The sequence below is a fragment of the Stereum hirsutum genome (genome assembly GCF_000264905.1).
Source record: "Stereum hirsutum FP-91666 SS1 unplaced genomic scaffold STEHIscaffold_7, whole genome shotgun sequence".
In the NCBI taxonomy this organism is placed as follows: Eukaryota; Fungi; Basidiomycota; class Agaricomycetes; order Russulales; family Stereaceae; genus Stereum; species Stereum hirsutum.
The window spans coordinates 889,998-910,562 of record NW_006763137.1 but is presented as its reverse complement, the minus strand read 5'-3'; the positions used below and the strand labels follow the sequence as shown (position 1 = coordinate 910,562).

Below are 20,565 nucleotides of genomic sequence, written 5' to 3'. Positions count from 1 at the left end.
ATTCAATCTTCTGTAATATTTATCCGAGTTTACGATATTATCACGACGCGCCGCTATACATGTACTAGCACTGCTCAACATTCTTACAACCTTCATGGGTTTTTGGTTCGGTCTGCATCTCGAGCGCCAAGAACATCACCGGAGCAAGTCCTCCGGCAACGTCTTCGCCTCGATCCTCCTATGCACAAACGGCCTCTTTCCCTCCCCACTCCCCATCTCACCCACAATCGGGCCCTTCCTCTCGCTCTTCCCCTTCAACACATACTTATAAGTACACAATCCCTCCAGACCCACCGGTCCTCTCGCATGCATCCGTCCCGTACTAACACCCACTTCCGCACCGAACCCATACCTGAACCCATCCGCGAACCTCGTACTCGCGTTCACGTACACGCCCGCGGAATCGACTCCTCTCACGAACAATGACTGAGCTTTCTCGGATTGCGAGATGATACAGTCGGTATGGTGGGAGCCGTGCGTGTTGATGTGGGTTATTGCATGTTGGATCGAGGGGAGGGTGATTATGGAGAGGGTTAGGGAGAGATGTTCGGTGTCGTAGGCGTCGTAAGGGGCGGGTTTGAGGAGAGGGGAAGAGAGCGAGTGGGCGGAGAGAGCGAAGAGGGAGGGAGGGTCGCAGAGGAGGGTTACGGATTCGGAGAGGAGGGCACGCGCTACGGAGGGCCAGATTGTGGTGAGGAGGGATTCGTGGACGATCAGTGTCTCGGCGGCGTTGCAGGCTGCCGGGTAGTTGATCTGAGAAGGGATCAGTCCACAAGTTCGCATTGCAGTACGGAAATATGAATGAAATGCACCTTCGAGTCAACCACGACCCTAACAGCCGTCTCTTCGTCTGCCGACTCATCCAGATAAACGGAGCAGATACCATCGGCATGGCCCATCACAGGTATCCGTGTACCATGCTGAATACTGCGTACAAGTGCGTTACTACCGCGAGGAATGACGAGGTCGATATACTGATCTAGCTGAAGCAACGACGTAACATCTGCCCGTGATTGGATTGATTGGATGGTTGTGAAAGGAAGGGATGTGCGTGCAAGGGCGGTCTGAATGGCGTAAGAGATAATTGCCGTCGTACGATTCGATTCCTTGCCACCTTTCAGAATAGCGGTATTGCCTAATGACGAGACCAAACGCACAAATTTCAGACCATGATTGTGCGACAAGGAAGGTAAACATGCGCACCAGACTTGATAGCCAACGAAGCAATATTCACTACCACCTCCGGCCTCGCCTCAAAGATCACCAGCAATACACCAATTGGACACGAAATGCGGTACAGATCCAGCCCTTCGTCCAGTTCCGAAGCGTAAGATACGTTGCCATTCGGGTCTGGGAGGTTCGCGACGTCGAGGAGACCTTGGATCATCTGGTCCCATTTGTCGCCTTTACCGAGGTCGAGGCGTTTTACGAGTGAGTCAGAGAGTCTGCCTGCGGCTACGTCGGCTTGAGCTTCCTGGAGAGGAGATGTTGGTCGAGTACATGCACGTATTGAAGATGCATAAGAGTGTAATGTTAGAAGTTCGTGGAAGCAGGTGAATGTGGCGAAACGGTGAAAGTAGTTAGTCAATAGATCCGACTTTTAGAAGAACAAGGTGGATAAAGATAGACGAACCTCTAAGTCGACTTTGTTCGCCTCGAGAATAGCTGCCTTAGACGACTCTAGTTCCTTGCGGATTTCATGCAGCGCACGAACTCGCTCCTCAGCGGAGATGAGCTGCGATGCTTCGAATGCCTGCTTTGCGGCTTTTGCGATCGTTTCTGCGTCGGTGGACATGGCTGAGCGTGTTTGAGCTTGTCGCTAATCAAGTGCGGTGTGACTGGCTATTAGTGTATGGAGACGTAGACTGTTTTGAGTAGATGTAGGACTGATGTAGGCCGTCAGTGGTTGTTCGAAAGATATATGGTACGCCACAAAGCCGAGTCAGATCTAGAGTGGCGAAGTTCCTCCCACGCTCCTGTACCTTGTGCGCGCCACATTCTGAAGTGATTGAAATCCGAAGATTGATTGAATAATGGCACAATATACACTGGTAAAATAATATCAACATGTATGAGAATATTTTATCTCTATCTTAGTGGCTAAAACATCATTAATAGAACAAACAAGAGGCCGATGTCATACGAAGAAAATGGGGAGGACGAGCCCGGAACAACGTAACGAAAGACTCGAAGAGAAGAGACAGATCATTTACCGTATCCCATGGCAGGCAGTGTGTCCATATCCATTACACACAGCAAAAACTAGGGCAATATTAACCATAGGCTAGGTCCGACTGATGAGCCAGCCACGGTGGAAGGAAGCTATGTCGTCCAAACCCTTGATATAATACTTCAAAGATGAGTCCAATGTAAGAGTGCTTGAACTTGACTGGTGGTGAAGCGCATTATCCAACGACCAGATCTGGAGGTGCGTCATACCAGCAGAAGACGTCCATAGCGACACGAAGCCAAAACAGTCGCTACCAGTCCACAGACCGATGGCACAAAGACGAACGCTTAAGAAGAGCGAAACCCCACGAAGACGAAGGAATGAAAGAGGTCAGACCAGGGCCTATCAGATTGGGTCGTAAACAATATTCCTCGTCCACTTCGTGTCTGGTCCTGGGGGCTGTTTTGTTCCTGGTCTGACATACTGTCGTCTTTTTGATGGATGTTGGGGTCTTCATATCAGTAAGTAGAAGTAGATAGGCTGGCGAGGTAGCGCCAGATGCAGGATGAGAAACCCACAACCAGAGACTAGGGAGATCGAGCGAGTTGTAGTTGAAGAAGCCTCTGATAGCCAAGTTATCGGTTGAGTGAGGAACGAAGTGGGAGAGGGGGAGAGAGAGACCGGAGTGATGGTAGAGAAAAGTAGAAGCTAGCGAGCACTCGCAAGCACAGGACAGTTTTATTACCGCGAGGCAAATGTAGATACTTACGATCGCTTGACGTCATGGCCAGAACAAGGGAATGTACGTTTTAGGATACGTCAACGATTGTGGTACGAGGCGTGATGATCAGCATCTCAGGTTTATGTGGATCGTCTGGGAGAAAAATCACCTGATATAGTACCGAGTAATTCAGTGCTACCCATGAGCATAGAGATGGAGAACGGAGTGGGCTCGAAGGAAGAAGGGAGAGACAAAGAGGTGGCTGTGACGGGCCACGCTTGGAATTTCCAAGTCGACCCTGAGCCGGGCCAGGGACTTGGACAACCCGAAGCCCCGCCGGAACGCTTCAGACCTCCTTCCTCCTCATCCTCATCCTCTCAAGTTCGTTCTCCGCCTAATGGTAGTTACCACAAGGGTAGACGATATCATTGTGACGATAGTCTCTGGTAGTCATCCTCTTTGTAAAGAGAGCCACGTCACGAAGCCTCCCGCCGTCATGATGCATGAACTGTGCCACGTCCGCCACTCAAGCCTCAAATCCGGGCACTCCCATCTCCGTCCTACGGTGATGCAGCTTCTTCTGGCTTTAGGCGACGATGGTGAGTACCTGCCCGTACCTACCCCTTGTCCGAAGCAGCGCAGGATCAGTGTTCCTGATGAATATCCCACGCAAGTCGCAGTGCAAGTGTGCTTCCTCGCAGCAGTTCACCGTGGAGGGACACTCGCAACACTCGCCCGTCACCATCATTTGACGGGCATCGGATTCCCTGACTCTTCTTCACTGCGCGCCTATCCTAGTACATCGCATGTGGACTCCTTGCGCTGAAACAGAATGGAGAGAAGAGTCGGTGCTTGCGGTGCAGTCGCTGTAAAGGATGGGAAGTGGTTATTAAGATGTTTTATTTAGTACACTCACGACTCAATAGCGTTAAGGGCTCAAGACGTTCTGTATGAGCATATAGCGTTGCTGAACTGCGAAGAAGATTGCCGATTGAGGATGGTCGTGGTGAGAACGCGGCCGAGGCGGTTCCTCGGAGGACGGTTCGGCGCAGTGGCGGGCTTACTTGAGACAATTGAGCGTGGCGCCGAGATGGTGGTGATCAGTCTACAAATACTCTGTCAGCTTCCCTTGTCGTGCTCTCCCTTGCTTTGCGTTTCTTACCCGTGTATTTTATACCCCATCGTCGCCACCGGCGGCGAAGAAGACTTGACGGGGTCAGCGGACGGTTACGAGCAAAGAACGTAGCAACAACTAACAAGCTGATGTAAGCCACCTCTTCGCTATATTGCCGCAGTGTTCGCTCCCACCCCGCTCGACGGCCGGCCATCCTCTTCGTCTCCCCTCGGACTGCTTCATCGCGCAGTGCGCTTCAATTCGTCTCGCCCCTTTTGCCATTCTATCGTTCCCACTTTCTTTCTTTTTCTCCTCTTTGTCATAGTTTTTCTCATCCGATACTCGCACAGCTGTTACCAATACAGTCCCTGCGCACACGCCAGCAAACCAGACTTCTCTAATCCGCTAAATCATTCTCACAACCCTACCATACCCCGTCTCGTCATCAAAGATGTCTGCGATATCTGCCACCTTCTCCAACCTCTGGTCCAAAGTCCCAATGACCCCCACCTTCACCGGAAAGGTCGGCCTCCCCGTCGCGTCGGACGAACCCCTCACTGGCAAGGAAACTAGCAACGACTCGGAGAAATGTGAGCTTAGGATAGAGGGCATGACGTGTGGTGCGTGTGTGGAGGTGAGTAAATATACGTTTGTCGGATTTATGCCGGGTGCGGAGGATTGATTGGTGCTGTAGTCTATCGAGGGGATGCTGCGACCGCAAGAGGGTATTCATTCAATTAAAGTGGCTCTGCTGGCAGAGCGCGGCGTCGTCGAGTATGACCCTGCGCTATGGAATCCTGACCGGCTAATGGAAGTGCGTAGTTCTCTTGCTTTATGCGTCCAGGCGTGTGTTCTCACTCTCCATCGTCAATTGTTTAGGAAATTGGGGACATCGGTTTCGATGCGTCGCTCATCCCACCTGCCCGTGCTGACGAGGTCACTCTGCGGATATACGGCATGACATGCTCGTCGTGCACCTCTACCGTTGAGTCGCAGTTAAGCGCTCTGCCCGGTATCAACAGCGTTGCCGTTTCGCTTGTCACCGAGACGGCACAGATCTCATTCGACCAAAGCCTCATTGGCCCTCGTGAGATGGTCGAGCGTATTGAGGAGCTCGGATTCGATGCTATGGTCTCCGACGAGCAGAACGCTACCCAACTCAAGTCACTCTCCCGGACGAAGGAAATCCAAGAGTGGCGGTGGCGCTTCCAATGGAGTGTCGCTTTTGCCGTTCCCGTGTTCTTCATCAGCATGATATTCCCCAAGATCCCTGGACTCGACTCAATCGTGCATTATCACCTCATGCAAGGAATCTGTGTCGGTTACCTCCTCGTTTTCGCCCTCACGACCCCCGCGCAGTTCTGGATCGGCAAGAAATTCTATATCAATGCGTGGAAGGCCCTGAAGCACCGTTCGGCGACGATGGACGTGCTGGTGATGTTGGGAACCTCGGCAGCATACTTCTACTCCGTCTTCGCCATGGTCTTCGCCATGTGGAGCCCCGAACCCGATTTCGTCCCTCTCGTATTCTTCGACACCAGCACCATGCTCATCATGTTCGTCTGCCTCGGTCGATACCTCGAGAATCAAGCAAAGGGAAAGACTTCCGCCGCTCTCACCGACCTTATGGCCCTCGCACCTTCCATGGCCACGATTTACACCGACGCACCCGCCTGCACCCAGGAGAAGAAGATCGCGACCGAGCTCGTTCAGGTCGGAGACACCGTCAAGCTCGTACCAGGAGACAAAGTCCCTGCCGATGGTACCGTCATCAAAGGGTCCTCCAGCATCGACGAATCCGCCGTCACAGGCGAACCTGTCCCCGTCCTCAAACAGAAGGGCGACACCGTCATCGGCGGAACGGTCAACGGACTCGGAACATTCGACATGATCGTCACTCGTGCCGGGAAAGACACCGCGCTCGCACAGATCGTCAAACTGGTCGAGGACGCGCAGACGTCGAAAGCCCCCATCCAAGCCTTCGCGGACAGAGTCGCGGGGTACTTCGTCCCTGTGGTCATCTCGCTCGCCGCCATCACTTTCGTCGGCTGGTTCATCCTGTCGCACGTCATTGGTGATAGCTCGTTGCCGGAGATGTTCCATGCGCACGGGGCAAGCAAGTTGTCCGTTTGCTTGCAGCTGTGCATTTCCGTCGTCGTCGTGGCGTGTCCGTGTGCGCTTGGGCTCAGTACCCCGACTGCGATTATGGTGGGTACTGGTATGGGCGCGAAGAATGGGATCTTGATCAAGGGCGGACGTGCGCTTGAAGCGAGTAGGCTTATCAAGCGGATTGTGCTGGATAAGACTGGAACAGTTACCGAGGGGAAGCTTACCGTCTCTGCTGTGGCGTGGGCGCCATCGCATGAGCATGGCGAGGCCCTTGTCCAGGAAGCATCCATGGTGGATGCCGCATCCCTGATGGGCAAAGGCGCGGATGGGCTTACGCTTCGTTCGGCGATTATTTCGATGGTCGCGGCGACGGAGGCAAGGTCTGAACATCCTTTGGCTAAGGCGGTCGCGCTTTGGGGTAAGGAACTCACCGCGAGCGAGCCCGAGGCTGTCGTCGATACCTTCGAGAGCGTTACCGGACAGGGCGTCACCGCTACGCTCTCCTTCATCGGTAACCCCGCTAAATACACCATCTACATCGGCAATGCCCGTTTCGTCACCCAGTCCAAATCTACCGAGTCGGCGTACCTGCCCTCCGCCATCACCTCCTTCGAATACAACGAAACCATCCAAGGACGCACCATGATTTACGTCTCGCTCGCTTCGTCGACGAACACGCCTTTGCCGGTATTGGCGATTTCGTTGGCGGATGCGCCGAAGAAGAGTTCGAGGCAGGCGATCAGGGTGTTGCAGAAGATGGGGGTCGAGGTTTGTATGATGACGGGAGATGGGAAGCAGACGGCCCTGGCGATCGCGGAGCAGGTGGGGATTCCGAAGGAGAATGTTTGGGCTGGGATGAGTCCGAAGGGGAAGGCGAGCGTCGTGACGGAGCTTATGGAGAAGCATGGCGAGGGTGTCGCTATGGTATGTCATTCCCCTCCCCACTTTTCTCTCTCTTCTAATTTGCTGATAATGATAATGGTGTGTGTTGGTATAGGTCGGCGACGGCATCAACGACTCTCCGGCTCTCGTCGCCGCTACAGTCGGCATCGCCCTCTCCTCCGGCACCTCCGTCGCCATCGAAGCCGCCGACATCGTCCTCATGCGTTCCGACCTCCTCGACGTCGTTGCCGCACTCGACCTCTCCAAATCCATCTTCGCCACTATCCGCAGAAACCTCATCTGGGCCTGCATCTACAACGTCCTCGGCATCCCACTCGCCATGGGCTTCTTCCTCCCCGTCGGGATCCATCTCCATCCGATGATGGCTGGCGGAATGATGGCGTTCAGTTCGGTTAGTGTGGTGACGAGCTCGTTGGCGTTGAAGTGGTGGGTTAGGCCGAAGGAGAGTGTGTATGTTGGAGACGAGGGTGAGAGCGATGGGTTCAGGGCACACTCGGAAACGATGTGGTCGAGGGTGGGCAGTGTGGTGGAGGGCGTTTGGGAAGGATTTAAGGGTGTCGTGCCTGGGAGGGGATCGGCGGCATCTCGTGCGCAGGCGGGGTACGAGCAGTTGCCTGTGGAGATGGCATGATTTGGCTCTGTTTCCTCAGTCTTCCGCGCTCTCTCTGTCCTCACCGTCTACTTGTTCCGCTCTCGTATGTCTATCTGTACATGATATATATTCTCGGCCATACTCCACCCAGTCTTTCCTTCGCTGCCACTGGTGCTCATAGATCGGCATACATGTCCACACACTCGCATATATTTATCACTCTTCGTTACACCGTCCCTCCATCGCGACCCCCTCATTCATCACTGCCATTACACGGACACCTTCACCGCTTCACCTTCCTCAACCATTGCTCGTCGTACGACCACGACCATCCTTTCGTTTGTTGCTCGTCCTTTCGTCTCTTGTCTTTGCTGTGCCGTCTGCTGTTCTGGGTATAATTCTATTGTACATTTATCGTGTCTCGGGTCTCCTTGCGAGTAATTATTTTATGTGTTTGTTCACATCGTTGAATGGATGTTGTAACCTAGTGCTATTCTTCTAGAGGTTTGATCGACAGGCCGTGCAGCATCTCATGAGTGTGGGCGTCGAGGTGAGCAATACGGTGCCTCGAACGGGAAGGAGAAAAAGGCCATATATATGTGGACATGGGAAACATTGTTTGAGATGCGTGACGATAAGCAAACAAATTCAAGAGACATGGGGAGGAAGGAGAAGATGCAAGAAGCCTCGACGACAGATAAGTAGCAGACAGCTCAACGTTCAGAAACCAAGACCACCATTGGGATTCGTCCACGGGGTTTCTCTCGCACCCTGATTTATTGCAATGGCCTCGAACTCTGTGGCTCGAGTGTTACCGCCTTGCAAGTAGTGGCTTGACCCTCCGATAGGTGCACGGCACTCCGGACAGGCCGCCCGCTCCATCGCGCCCCCGCACTTGATATAAAAAAGCGTCAGTGAGCTCGATACAGAATATAATCCGTATTAGTGGTACATGAACATACCTCTGTGATAACAAAAGTGTGCCCGTTCTGACAGTTGTAGAAATGGCCAGCATGACCTTGAAGAAGCGCATCCGATCAGTGTGGACACCAAACTTGAAGGCGCACCGTGATAACATTGAAAGTGACACATACCAAAATCAAACGACTTGATGATGTCTTCCTTCTCTTGGAGCGACAAGGGCTGGTAGCCATGGTCTGTCTCTACGTGTTCCTTCAACTTCGCGTACTCTTCGAGGTAATTGTCTATCTTTCCACGACAATTTTCGGTATACCATCTGCGCTCCTCTAACAAACCGGCCATGTCCTCTGTCGGTCGGCTGCGAACATATGAGAATTCGCCTTTGCGACGCATCTCCTTCGCAAGGCTGGCCGCCAGCTCCACCCGGAGCGCGAGACCCCTTCGTTCCTTCTCCTTCAGCTGGCCTTTCCTTGACAACTCGTCGCGTTCAGATGCGATATCAAAACGGAACACCTCCAACTCCGCGCGGATGAGGTGGACGTTAGCCCGGGCCGCCATTCGAGACGCAGAGGAAGCTTCTGCGAGACCGAGGGCCTTTCGAGCGTCCCGAACGCAGGATTCATAAATGAACTGGACGAGAGCATGCCACAACTGTCGATGAGCGAGGCCATCCGCGTCCTGTCGTGAGATCTTTTCGAGACGGCATTGTGCGACTTGGGCGATCATGAAGCGTAACTCCAGCGAGAGGAAGAAGGCCTCGATCTGGAAACGAGTGTCTGCCTTGTGAGGGGGCTGCCCGATCTTCTTGTTCACCTCCTGCATCGCGAGGGGTTCTGGAGCGTCGCTTGCTCTCGAATGGTCTTCTGCGATGGCGGCGAGCTCAAGGCGATACAGTGTGGAGAGTGCGGCCTCATAAGTACGGATGTGTGGGCCACGGGTGTTGGCTAGAGCGACGACGTCCCGATACCTCGCCAACAAGTCGCTCGTGACATTATGCCATTTACCCGCTATGCCCTCAGGAAATCCGTGTACACTTGTGAGTTTGAACTGCATAAGTAAGTTCGCAGGCAATGGGCCAGACTCCACCTCCAAGGGAACAAAGCGCTCGGAGACGGCCTTTGCTTTCGGCCCCTTGTAGTTCGACACAGTCCCTGAAACGTACTCAACCTCCCTGATCGCCTTCTCTATCGTCGGCATATTGGCGGTGACTTCCTGGACCTTCGCGCTGATCTTGGAGAGATCTTGCGACATGGTGCTCGCAACATTCTGCTCCAAGATGTCGAGATTGGCGCGCTTGGTGACCCGTCCGTAGCGAAGAGCGGTGATGGGGCCACGACAGAGAGGACAGGAAGGTGGTGTCTGGTAGTTTATCGGAGGCGCCTTGGTGGCAAGGAATTGGCCCATAACGTCGATCTCGTAGTAGTCGTTCATTCCGCAATGACCATCCAGTGTCTCAACGGTGAAGATGTGTCCGCAACCCAAGGTGATAAGACGATCGCCGACGTCGTGCGAGGAGAGGTCTATTTCGTTCAACTTGCGCTGAAGTAGGAAATCGACTACTTCCTTCAGACGAGGATCGTCCTCATCTTGAAGGGCATCTTGTTCCTGTAAGCAAATGACGCAGGTCTGCTTCTCGCATGGTTCCCCGCATACTGGAAGGTCATGAGCGTCATTTTACCGTATCCAAACAGGGAGGTGTACTCACTTGATGGACAAGGATGACCGCAGGATAAGGTAGCCGTACAAGCTTCGTCACAAGGAAGTCTAGTGCAGATCTGGTAGCAATTATTTTAGATATGGGGCCGTATTAGTCTGAAGGTATGGAGGGACTTACGGAACCACAGAGAACTGGACAGGACATATGCCTACAAGACCAGTCACAGGGCTCCATACAAGGAGCGCAAGGCTTCGAACAGTGCTTTGGGCAAGAACGATGAGAGCAAGCTTGCCGGCATTTCTGGTCGCACGCGGTATTGCACTCATGGTCTTGAGAGCAAGGACGCCCACAAAGATGTTGGCAGTAAAGAAGTCGTTCGCAGGGATGTGTCTTATGTTGTGAACGAACCAAGCGACCGGTCGCAGGTGGGGCGTTGGCCGAAGCAGCCTTCGTGGCAAACTGACATTCGCAGCATTTGGAGCGACAGGATCTAGAACAGCATGAGAGCTGGCCTCCACAGATCGAAGAACAGGATACAGTCGCAGGATCCTTGTGGCAAGGTACAATCGCCGTATGCTCGCAGGTAGGAAGTCTCTTCGTGACGTTGACAGTGCACTTGACGTCGGCAAGAGCTCCCATCTCGTGGCTATTATGAGGAATAATAAGGAATAATGAGGGCATTATCGAGGAGAGCCATACTTACCACTTGATCTTCTTGGCTATGTGTCCACAAGGCAGAGGAATATCGTACATGGGGAACTCGCAGTTTCCGCAGTCATCCGAGCATAGACGTGGGCAGGGATGCTGGCGGGGGCAAGGTGTTCGAGTGCACGGCTTGTCACATCTTATACGACGATGGTTGTTCATGTCCGGATGACACTAAAAAGGATGGTCAGTGGGGAATCTGATTTCTTTGCGGAACGTGATTGCGTACTACAGATGGACATAGATGACCGCAGGCCAGCTGAACGTCGCATGGTATCAAACACCCGCCTTCTGGTGACGAGTTCTTGAGTTGGGAAGCTTTCGATACGATCCTCGCCTGCTCTGGATGACGCGGGCATACAATGGGAAAGCCCTCGCCTATTTGATCCCGTTCGTCCATCTCGTCCAATATGGTCTTCCAGATGGCGTTTTGTCGTAGGTTCGAGGCGTTTCCCAAGATGTACTGGCCATGTTTGGCCCGCGAGAGCGCAACATTAATCCTGTTCGAGCTCTAACGAGAAAGATATAACTTCACAGTATTTGTGAGAATGAATTGAGCACAACAAACCTTCAGAAATCCAATGGAAGACGAGTTGCTCTCGAAGGAACCGGAGTTTCTGACCAGAGATATGATGACAATCTTCGCCTCTTCGCCTTGAAATGTGTCCACAGTTCCGAGACGAATCTAAGAATCACGATGCATGAGTGAAGGGTATTTTGTCATGTTGAGTGAGATCCCTACATGTTTTCCGACCACCACGTCTTCGAAAGTTTCCTCGGTGTCCCCGGCACCCTGCCTTGCCAATTGGTCCGCATCTCGTTCATCGACGGACACCGCGATTTTGAGATCACGGAAAGCAGCCCGAACTTTCTGAAGCTGGCCAAGATAAGCGCAGAGGACGGCTATGTCTCCGGCTCCACTGTATGGTCCCTGTTTGAGGAAATAGAGGACCAATTCCTTAACCATATCAACCTGGTATAGGGGATTAGTTAGGACTCTCGTCGATAGATAGACGTATGACCAACCTCAAACGAGTTGAACTTCGACACAGAGTCTGCTTCGCCATTCTCCTGGTGGGTGTGTGTCAAGAAAAACACGTCTTTCTGCATACCCTGTACGGAGGGGTAGCGTTGGACAGAAGCATTGTCTTCCAGCTTAGGATAGAGAATAAGCCTAGGTATAGGAGATATGTTGTTGAGACGAGGGAACTTCAAAAAGATGACGACAGTCCGTACCGAGGGAAGTCAGCGATTGTCGGCCTCATGCGTCGCTGCACATTGATCTGAGACATCGGGAGGCAATTGTCCACTAATCTTTCCATCATTGAGCGATCGAATTTGTACAACTGACGACCACTTTCGCTGTCCATTGAGAGAGCTGAGTGTTGATGGTCAGATACGTCCGATGCTGCTCTGAATAATCAAGCTCACGGTAATTAGCCAACGTGGGGCGTAATTGTTCAGGATCCCCGATGCAAATGATGTGTTCGACTGGAGTGGACTGTCAGGACGGTGATTTTCTTTACTGGACAACGAGACTCACCCGATGGAACTAAAGACGCGATAACATGTGCTTCCAGAACTTGCCCAGCCTCTTCGACAATCAATACCTTTGGAGCGATGATCTAACAAAGTAGTGAGATTCCGAAACTGATACAGACGTTCGTGTAGAACCCACGGTCAAGAGAGATATCAACTTCGCGGCACCTAATACACTGTCAGTAAGGCTCAGGACCAACGACACGGAGAGCTGAACACTGACCAGTGGTCGTACACGCAATCAGGTCAGTCCGACTGAGAAGAAGTTGACGAGCCTGTATCCATGAATAATTGAGAACGTTGTGTGTATCATCAAGATGGTACACTTACTTGATCCTTGACGTCGTTGAAGTTCTTGCACGCCTCGTGATAACGTTTCTTGACATCTTCGAACTCGTGTAGGTTGGATTCATATGCGTGTTGGCGAATTTCTTCTTCCCAGTAATCTGCGAGCATTCGGCGTTCACTGGCTGACATCGACCAGAGGGGAACATCTCCGTATAGTAGAGAGTCGATGGGCCTCTTGGACGTAGGTATGCGAGGCAATCCTTGGAAGCCTAAGGCCAAGAATAAGGTTGGTCGTGGATCAGGGACGACCTCCGTGGCTTGCGGCTGAGGTACGGGAGGCATGAGAAATTCGAGATCGCGAGCGTTCCTCCAGAAGCCATATGGGCCATTCATGAGTTCAGGATCCTTCTGGCGACGACGGCCACCCCGTTCGGCAGTAGACCATTCCCCATTCTCCTCCTCGTCCTGCAGGGAGCCTCTCATCAACTCGGCAATCCACATAGGAGGTGTTTCGAATGCGTCGGCGTGATCTATGTAGTGAATGTTCAAAAACTCTTGCACCATTTGCCAAGATACTCGCGGAAGTTGGATCGAGTATGTGACCTTCTCCAGTCGTTCTTCGGCCTCCTTCATGATCGCATATTCGCGTCTAGTTGAGAGCATCGAACTCGAGTGCTCTGCTAACTTCTCAAGTTTCGCGAGATTGTACTCCGCCACAATCTCGTCAGAGGAACGAGAGCCGAGACGAACGACCTTTGTCGTGATTTTCTCGTCCAGGACGGAACGTAGCATGTGGTCGAGAGCATGATTGGTGAACGCGATGAGGACTGCAGGACTGATATTTAGATATCTCGGATGGTGCATATGCAGCTGTAGGAAAGGGCCACCTACCAATTGGTTTAATCCGACTCTCGAGTAGCACTTGTATCAGTTTCTTGCCGATGTAACTCTGCAGGGACCAAGATTAAATCACAATCAATACGAAAATAGGCTTCCTCGCACCTTTCCAGTCCCTGGTGGCCTATCATAATATATCGTCGATTAGATCAGACACCCGCGCAACGATAAAGCAAACGGAAATAATGTGAAAAGGGGCGCACCCTTGCAGAAGAGATACTTCTCTCGTGAGGGAATCTATCATAGCTCTGGCCTGCGACTTATCTAACTCGCTTCCGTTTTCCAACTGTTGACGAGCCTGCTTGACCGAAGCCGTGCTGTTCGGGTTCAGGTCATGTATCGTAGCACCTCGCCTCGCCAAACAACCCAGTTTGAACGTGAACCCAGGCGCTTTAGCATACCGAGGAACTTGGACAGGTACGCCCTTCAGAGTTTCTTCAGCGCATATATAACGCGCGAAGGGGATGGACGTGGGTTCGATGGTCTGCAAAGTCTCAAGAAACGGGCGGATCGACTCGTACATGATATTGTTGTCGATCAGAAGGGCGAAATGTTTCGGGCCTTTCGAGATGTTGTCCCGGCGGAGAGCGGCGAGCTCGATCTCACTGTCGAAGAATGAGACCCTCAACTGAATGCGGTCCTCGTTCGAACGCGCCGATTCCGCTATGTCGCTACCATTGGACATGACGACACCTAGATGGATCTTCACTTGGCCGGGAGTAACGATAAGCAGTGCGATCAAACTGAGGCTCTGAAGTCTCTTGGAATGCTCCCAGTACTCCATCCTTTTCTTCGGGGTTGGATCTCGTGGAGCCCCTGGAGGAGTGTCGGTGGTCAGGCCGACGGTGAAGCTTCGCCGCTCTGCCTTCACGGGGGAGAATTGAACGTTGGTGTATAGGTGAAAAAACACAGAGTCCCTCCCGGACGTGCGATAGACTCCGCCCTTGGTTTTGATGAGCTTTTCGAGCAAGGTCACTTCTTTCTTGCGGCGATTCTGCTCCCACATTCTGCCGATATCGGAATGCACGACATGGATAGACTGGCGGATGGTAGATCTGATCAAGACGAGAACGTGTCAATGCCTCTACTACAAACAACCACGGATGCTGACGTATACTTACATCATTTCCTCACGAAGGAGGCGGAATTGAATGTCGAGATGTCTTTCCATCGAATTTGGCGGACTATGATGAGGAGCACCGGGAACGAACTTAGGAAGGTAAGGGTCCAAGGGGCAGAGTAGCTCCTCCTGTGTAGGTGCGATACGAATATCGGAGATATCTGCGAAGTCGTTGTCGTGGCGCGGAATGCCACCCTGCCTGAGCACACCAGGAGGATCGTAAGTTTGAACCAAGCGGTTGAGGAGTGCTTCGCGACGATGAGCATCATTGACGGTAGACTGTTTAGTCGGCCGGCGTAACTGTTCTGTCACGCCAGACTCCCTGCGTACGATGGTTCGAAGGCGAAGAATATCCTCTCGTAGTTGCGAGATGGTAAGATTACGAACGGCTGGGGGCGAGGAGGTGATAGGGTCTTGCATGGTAGGTTCATGGCTGGAGACAGCGTCGGCCCAGGTGTCGAACCAAGTGGCTAGATCTTCGACGAATTTCAGTATCTCTGGATGCCTGCGGATTGCTTGCTTGAAGCGAGTGAAGTATCTGTCATGCGCGTACGCGTCACATCAATGAAGCCCGGGACTGGATGATGTTGTGTACGCACTGAAAATACACGACCGAAAGTGCCTTGAAGACGATGACACCATCCAAATTGCCTCGACGAGCTGATGTCAGCCCAGGAGAGGAGTCAATCCAGGATTTGGTGGTGATCATCGTGGATATACATCGGTGGAGGGTGCCGTGGAGTACGTCGTAGTTGTTCTCGAAGATAGTATACAGGGCGCTATGACAATCAGATGAGCCACTCGCGTGTTCGAAGCTGCCGCTTTCCTTACTTTATGTTATGGTGTACTGTGCTTTTGAGGACGAGATCGGACGCAAGGAACTAATGATGATTGTTCGACGAATTTCAGCATCCTCAGCGGTCGAATATCACAATATAAGCGCACCTCGATGATGGGAAAGTAGCTTCGTTGAAAAGACAACACCGGACTTTGTATTCCTGCCTGAACAGAAACGCGTTCTGTGCTCCAGCGAAGGATATCTCCCAATCGAAGCAGAGCATTCCCCTGCCAACACGAGTCAGTATGTATTCACTGCCTGGAAGGTCAAAGGCTGACATTGACAACGGTAGCGAGAAAAGACTATAGAAGGGCAAAACAATCAGCCGTTCACTCCTGTAGTAAAAGGTGGAATAAACTCGCCTGTGCAGCATCGATGTCCTTTGTGGATTTTGGCGGTCAGCGTCGCATCGATACTATATAACGATCAAGAATACGCACCCAGTTTTTATTGCGAACATTGATGCTCGCAAAGATTCTAACGAAACCTTCTACCTTCCGAGAGCTATCGAAGACATAATGATCGTAGAGAAAAGGCTTCAGGTGGTTGTGTGCCTCACTCGGCTTGAGGTTGTGTTCGGTGCTCCTTGTGGAGCCGTTGTTGGTAGCAAGGCCTTCGCTCGAGAAGAAATCGACGGGCTCGTCAACGTCCTCAGTATTCGTCGTGACGGGAGTCGACTCTCCGCCAGGCTTCAACTGATGGCTGAAGGTACAGTCAAAACCTCGCCGACACGAGCCACTCGACCAGTAAAAATCACAAATGCCACGAGGGGCATGATCTATGGGTAAGCGGGGAGTCTCGATGCGGCCAGTACCTCTCCCGGCACCACCACCACTGCCACCATTACCAGCATTACTAGCACCACCAGTGTTACTGCCGCCAGCTGGGCTTTGTCCGCGCCCATCTTGCCCGCTGCCCCCTCGCCCACGACTTCCACCACCCCGTCCACGCTCAGCGCCTTCACGACCACGACCACGACCACGATCAGTCCCTCGGCCTCGACCACGGTTTGAGTTACGATTGTTGTTGTTGGAAGACATCAAGACCGTAAGAAAGAAATTCGTCCAGAGGGTTGGTTTGATGGTGGATGATAGAGAACGCAGAGCGCCTTCCACCCTGAAGATCTACGGGCAGGTCCGCGTGTTCGAAGACCCCAGAGACAACCACTCGCACCGTCCGGTCTCCAAGCATACAAATTCTTCGTCTGACATCTCGTCTAGGCGCTGACTGACGACAAACGCAGGGTAAGTGACAGGTAAACCCTGCCATAATTTGAGCCGGGGGTCCCTCCACTTTCATAGCGCCACACAAATACCAAGCAGCTTCCCGGAACGTGGATAACTTCCACCCAGAATCTCCGTGGCATCACCGTGATACGGTTTTGAGAGGATGTAATCTCCGTTCCACACGTGTAGAGCACGCGTGAGATACCGGGCATATGAACTTACGTGTGGTACTGTATAGGCTCTGCAAGTCACTCTCTTCCAGCGATTTGCAGAATCGTAGTCGCACCTCGATTTCGCGCAGAGAAGCTCTGCTCCACACGAAGCCTTACCCGACGGTCCCGACGGGGCTGCCACGAGCTGGGCCACATTGCTCTTGCAGGCCCTCAATGCACAATACGAGCTCATTGCGCATTGTCAATGAATGCCATTGGTATAGCGAGACCCCACGAGTCAGGGGCCCACTCGGCCAGATTTTTTCCAATACTCTGAGGTGGAATGCTACTCAGTGGTCAATTGTGGCCACGCCATTGAAATGTGCCGGGGGTGGCGTTCGCTTCTCCAAATGGCAAGCGGTTGCGTCAAGAAACGCTGGCCGCTCCATCAAGAGAAAAAGTGGGAGCGACTACGATTCTGCAAATTGCTGTCATCGGCGAGGCGGAATGCAACTGCTATATAATCTCACTGGCCTGGACGAGATATGAGGAACATTTTGCCAGTGAAATCCATAATCGTTACCAGCGTGCCATGTCAATGATATGGCAGAAGTTCAACCACCTGTGACCAACCAAGTCTGTTCGTAGAATTTGGACATGTAGTACAGTAAATCCTGTAGTTAAGTAGAACATCAATATTGTAGGACGGTTCGATTTGGAAGGAAAAGATACCTATAAAGCTCAAGATATTTAATCCGATGGTCTACGAGCCTGAAGGTCGAGAGCAAACTTGCTCGCGGTGCCACCCGATCGTTCGAGCTAGTCGACGTTACGCGTTTCTGCTTCCGGATACAGGCTGCTACTAACATCCCCATTGCTTTCTCTCTACGACGCCCATTAACTGCGATTATAGGAACGGAGGGCGATACTCGATACCATGGCAGCCAAAATACCCGCGATAGGGAGCCCATTAGGAAGTGTTTTCCTTGGCGACGTCCAGCGCCACCGTCTGTTGTCGACAAGCACCCCACCCAGTTCACCACCACCACCCATGTCTCCAGGTAGCGCCACAGTCCCTCAAGGCTTCCCCGCGGATTCCATAGATGAAGATTCCCCTGTACTCGTTTCACCGCAGCTTCCAGCACAAACTGTACAGCCCGAGCCAACCGTCGAACAGACTGTAGAAATTCCACCGCCGAATGTTCACCCTGTTCAGTCACTTGAGCTGAGGTTGCGTTGGTTGGAAGCACTGCTTTACGGTGTAAAGCCAGAGAGTGCTGCGCCGTCGAGAGATAGGACGTCGCGTCATCCTAGAGGACCTTCGGTTTCTGGACCTAATCATGACAGGAGACACGGTCTCAAGAACGGGGAGACGTTGATGCGAAGTGCAGAGGAAGTGAAGAGGAGAATGGACAGTGTTGTGGAAGGAAACGATGGACTCCGGCGGTTCGTTGATCACTGTGCGTTATTGTCCGCACTACATCTCCATTCGATTCCTTTGAAAGTCTTCATACTGTAAACAGACGAACAGCATGGACATCTTCTTACACCCTCTTTCGCTCTCTCGGGAACCCTGCCCACTCCTCCCCCAACATACCAGAATATGTCTTCGACCGAACTCGAAGCCTTCCTTGCAGAACTCGAACCTGATATACGTGCCGCCGACCGTGACATGCGGGAGATTGAGATGCTGGAAAAGAAAGGAGTAACTGCCGCTGGTAAACTACCAGGTACGTGTCTTCCCATCCTGGCCGTCCAGGGGTCGTGTGCATATCATATGAAATTTGGCCTCTGATATTGTGGCAATTTGGCATTCACGACGTTGTTCTCAGACTACGAACCTTTGAAACCACGGCTGGAGAAGCTCGTGGAGAGGCACCAGGAGAATGCAAAAGCAGCATCTGTCCTTGAGCGTCGCGTCGCGAGCCTCATGCATAGGTATGCAAGCCAGGTAAGAGCCAAGTGTCACATGCTTTTCGCCATGAGCTGCAGCGAGCTGATCTTCCTTCACCGTGCCTGTAAACTCTTGTGATATTCCACGATTGCGTTCAACAGGTGGACAACCTCTCAGAACTATTCGTCGCGTGGGACGAAACTCTTCAAGACGCTGAAGAGAAAGTCGCACGTTTAGAACGCGACAAAGAGGAGCGTGTGCGCCTCGGATATGAGTGAGCTTGCGCGCGCCTTTGTATCTTTATTTTGTACGAGATATACCATAATTCGCGTTTAATCCATCCAACGCTTCGATACCCTTCAAGGTTATTCAGACCGGTACATCATCTGTGCACTGGTGCCTTCCCTCATTGGCTTGCTTAGTATTACTCGAGCTCGAGCTGGACTTGCCATCTCTACAGACAGCGAAATTCATAGCCATTCACTCCCATGTTGGTGCATATTCGTTCACCTGTCAGTCTCACTACAACTCACTGACTACATTATCCTCTCCTAGCCACCTCGATGCCCAAGTGACCTTTCTTTGCGCCCGCGCACCGGACTCCTTCTAATTGACCTGGGGGCTGTTGTCCTGAAAAGCCACTTTCGCCTCTGATTCCTTACGCTTTGCTATCGACTGCCTCGGACGCATCTTCTTCCCCGAACCACACAACACACCACGGTCAAACTTCCCCACACCATCGAGCTTTCGAATCTCCTTATGGCATGCTGCCTCTTCTCGATTCCTGGGTAGATTCTGATGGCGAGCCTCAAACCTTACAAGATCTTGGCTTCTGGTCGTTTTCTCATTTTCTCGTCATCTCAATCTCAACATGAGCGTGGGCAGAAGAATATCTGACCCCTTGGTCATCTGAAACATCTCCCTTGTCCCTACCTGATGCGCTTCACATGCCGTGTCTTCTCACCAGGACATTTGCGTGGATTTGCATTCCCTTTCCGCTTGGCTTGGGTTGCTTCAGTATTGACAGTAGAATCCATTGGAACGCTCCCTTTTCTCAGCTCGAAATTCTTCTAAATGTACCTCGAACCCTATCCTATCCAAAACATCCAGAGACCCATCCGTACAGACAAACACCCACGCTTTGAATCTGAATCGTCCCTGCGCACGCGGCCGCGTCCACTGGCATGGTCGTAACGTTATAATAACATCGTACAGTCGCGGACAAGCAAACTCGACAAATTTATGTAACCGCAGGGCAACTTCCGATGAATAGCGGAAACGATAGATCTCGGCGAGGAGGGGTTCAGGATTATTTTTTGGGGAAATCCCATGCGTAGTTCGTCCAAAAAAGGGGGGTTTTGGGCGTTATTACCCCAAAAATTTGGCCGTACCCCTGATTTCGCTTCAAAAATCGTGGGAAATGTGCCAATCGACTCCTTTTGAAGAGAGGGTTGTGATCCCGAAGTTTGAAAGAAATTCCACGAGCGCTTCGCCCAACATATATTGTTCAAGTACGGCATCCCGGCCCACCGAGGCGGCCGACCGGACGACAACGATCGTTCCATTTGATGAATCAGAAACTCATCTGGGGGGTTTTCCTCGAAAAGTTCTTAAAAAGATACAGTTTGAGCGCCAACAGCTGCATGCTGACCCCAAAAGGGGTACACAACGTTGTTCAAAACCGCCAAAATTTTGGCCGGACCCTAAAATTGTTTCAAA

At 52.2% G+C, this 20,565-nt stretch overlaps 5 protein-coding genes across 5 annotated transcripts; 3 read left to right on the top strand and 2 right to left on the bottom strand.

Annotated features, from left to right (window-relative positions):
• Positions 1–135: 135 nt before the first annotated feature.
• STEHIDRAFT_131205 (gamma-glutamyl phosphate reductase) lies at positions 136–2,955 on the bottom strand (the record flags this gene model as incomplete). The annotated part of the gene is made up of 5 exons (XM_007304208.1): positions 136–753; positions 813–1,135; positions 1,204–1,474; positions 1,634–1,779; positions 2,940–2,955. 5 exons carry the CDS (start codon positions 2,953–2,955, stop codon positions 136–138), a joined length of 1,374 nt encoding a protein of 457 aa, XP_007304270.1.
• Positions 2,956–3,092: 137 nt separating this feature from the next.
• STEHIDRAFT_156901 (uncharacterized protein) lies at positions 3,093–3,717 on the top strand (the record flags this gene model as incomplete). Its single annotated transcript, XM_007304207.1, has 3 exons — positions 3,093–3,291; positions 3,359–3,490; positions 3,566–3,717. 3 exons carry the CDS (start codon positions 3,093–3,095, stop codon positions 3,715–3,717), a joined length of 483 nt encoding a protein of 160 aa, XP_007304269.1.
• Positions 3,718–4,504: 787 nt separating this feature from the next.
• STEHIDRAFT_57124 (heavy metal translocatin) lies at positions 4,505–7,648 on the top strand (the record flags this gene model as incomplete). The annotated part of the gene is made up of 4 exons (XM_007303889.1): positions 4,505–4,639; positions 4,700–4,819; positions 4,885–7,038; positions 7,112–7,648. 4 exons carry the CDS (start codon positions 4,505–4,507, stop codon positions 7,646–7,648), a joined length of 2,946 nt encoding a protein of 981 aa, XP_007303951.1.
• Positions 7,649–8,329: 681 nt separating this feature from the next.
• STEHIDRAFT_111069 (uncharacterized protein) lies at positions 8,330–16,785 on the bottom strand (the record flags this gene model as incomplete). Its single annotated transcript, XM_007304206.1, has 25 exons — positions 8,330–8,503; positions 8,572–8,627; positions 8,704–10,135; positions 10,236–10,305; positions 10,365–10,833; positions 10,891–10,906; positions 11,122–11,403; positions 11,461–11,577; positions 11,635–11,865; positions 11,919–12,066; positions 12,129–12,270; positions 12,324–12,383; positions 12,436–12,517; positions 12,571–12,599; positions 12,655–12,706; positions 12,762–13,546; positions 13,611–13,668; positions 13,722–13,740; positions 13,820–14,671; positions 14,738–15,274; positions 15,336–15,515; positions 15,568–15,617; positions 15,682–15,801; positions 16,015–16,690; positions 16,748–16,785. 25 exons carry the CDS (start codon positions 16,783–16,785, stop codon positions 8,330–8,332), a joined length of 6,675 nt encoding a protein of 2,224 aa, XP_007304268.1.
• A 1,218-nt stretch (positions 16,786–18,003) lies between these two features.
• Positions 18,004–19,175, top strand: STEHIDRAFT_97258 (uncharacterized protein; the record flags this gene model as incomplete). Its single annotated transcript, XM_007304205.1, has 4 exons — positions 18,004–18,412; positions 18,476–18,682; positions 18,785–18,903; positions 19,008–19,175. The coding sequence occupies 4 exons, from the start codon at positions 18,004–18,006 to the stop codon at positions 19,122–19,124; spliced, it is 852 nt and encodes a 283-aa protein (XP_007304267.1). The 3' UTR covers positions 19,125–19,175.
• Between the last annotated feature and the right edge of the window lie 1,390 nt (positions 19,176–20,565).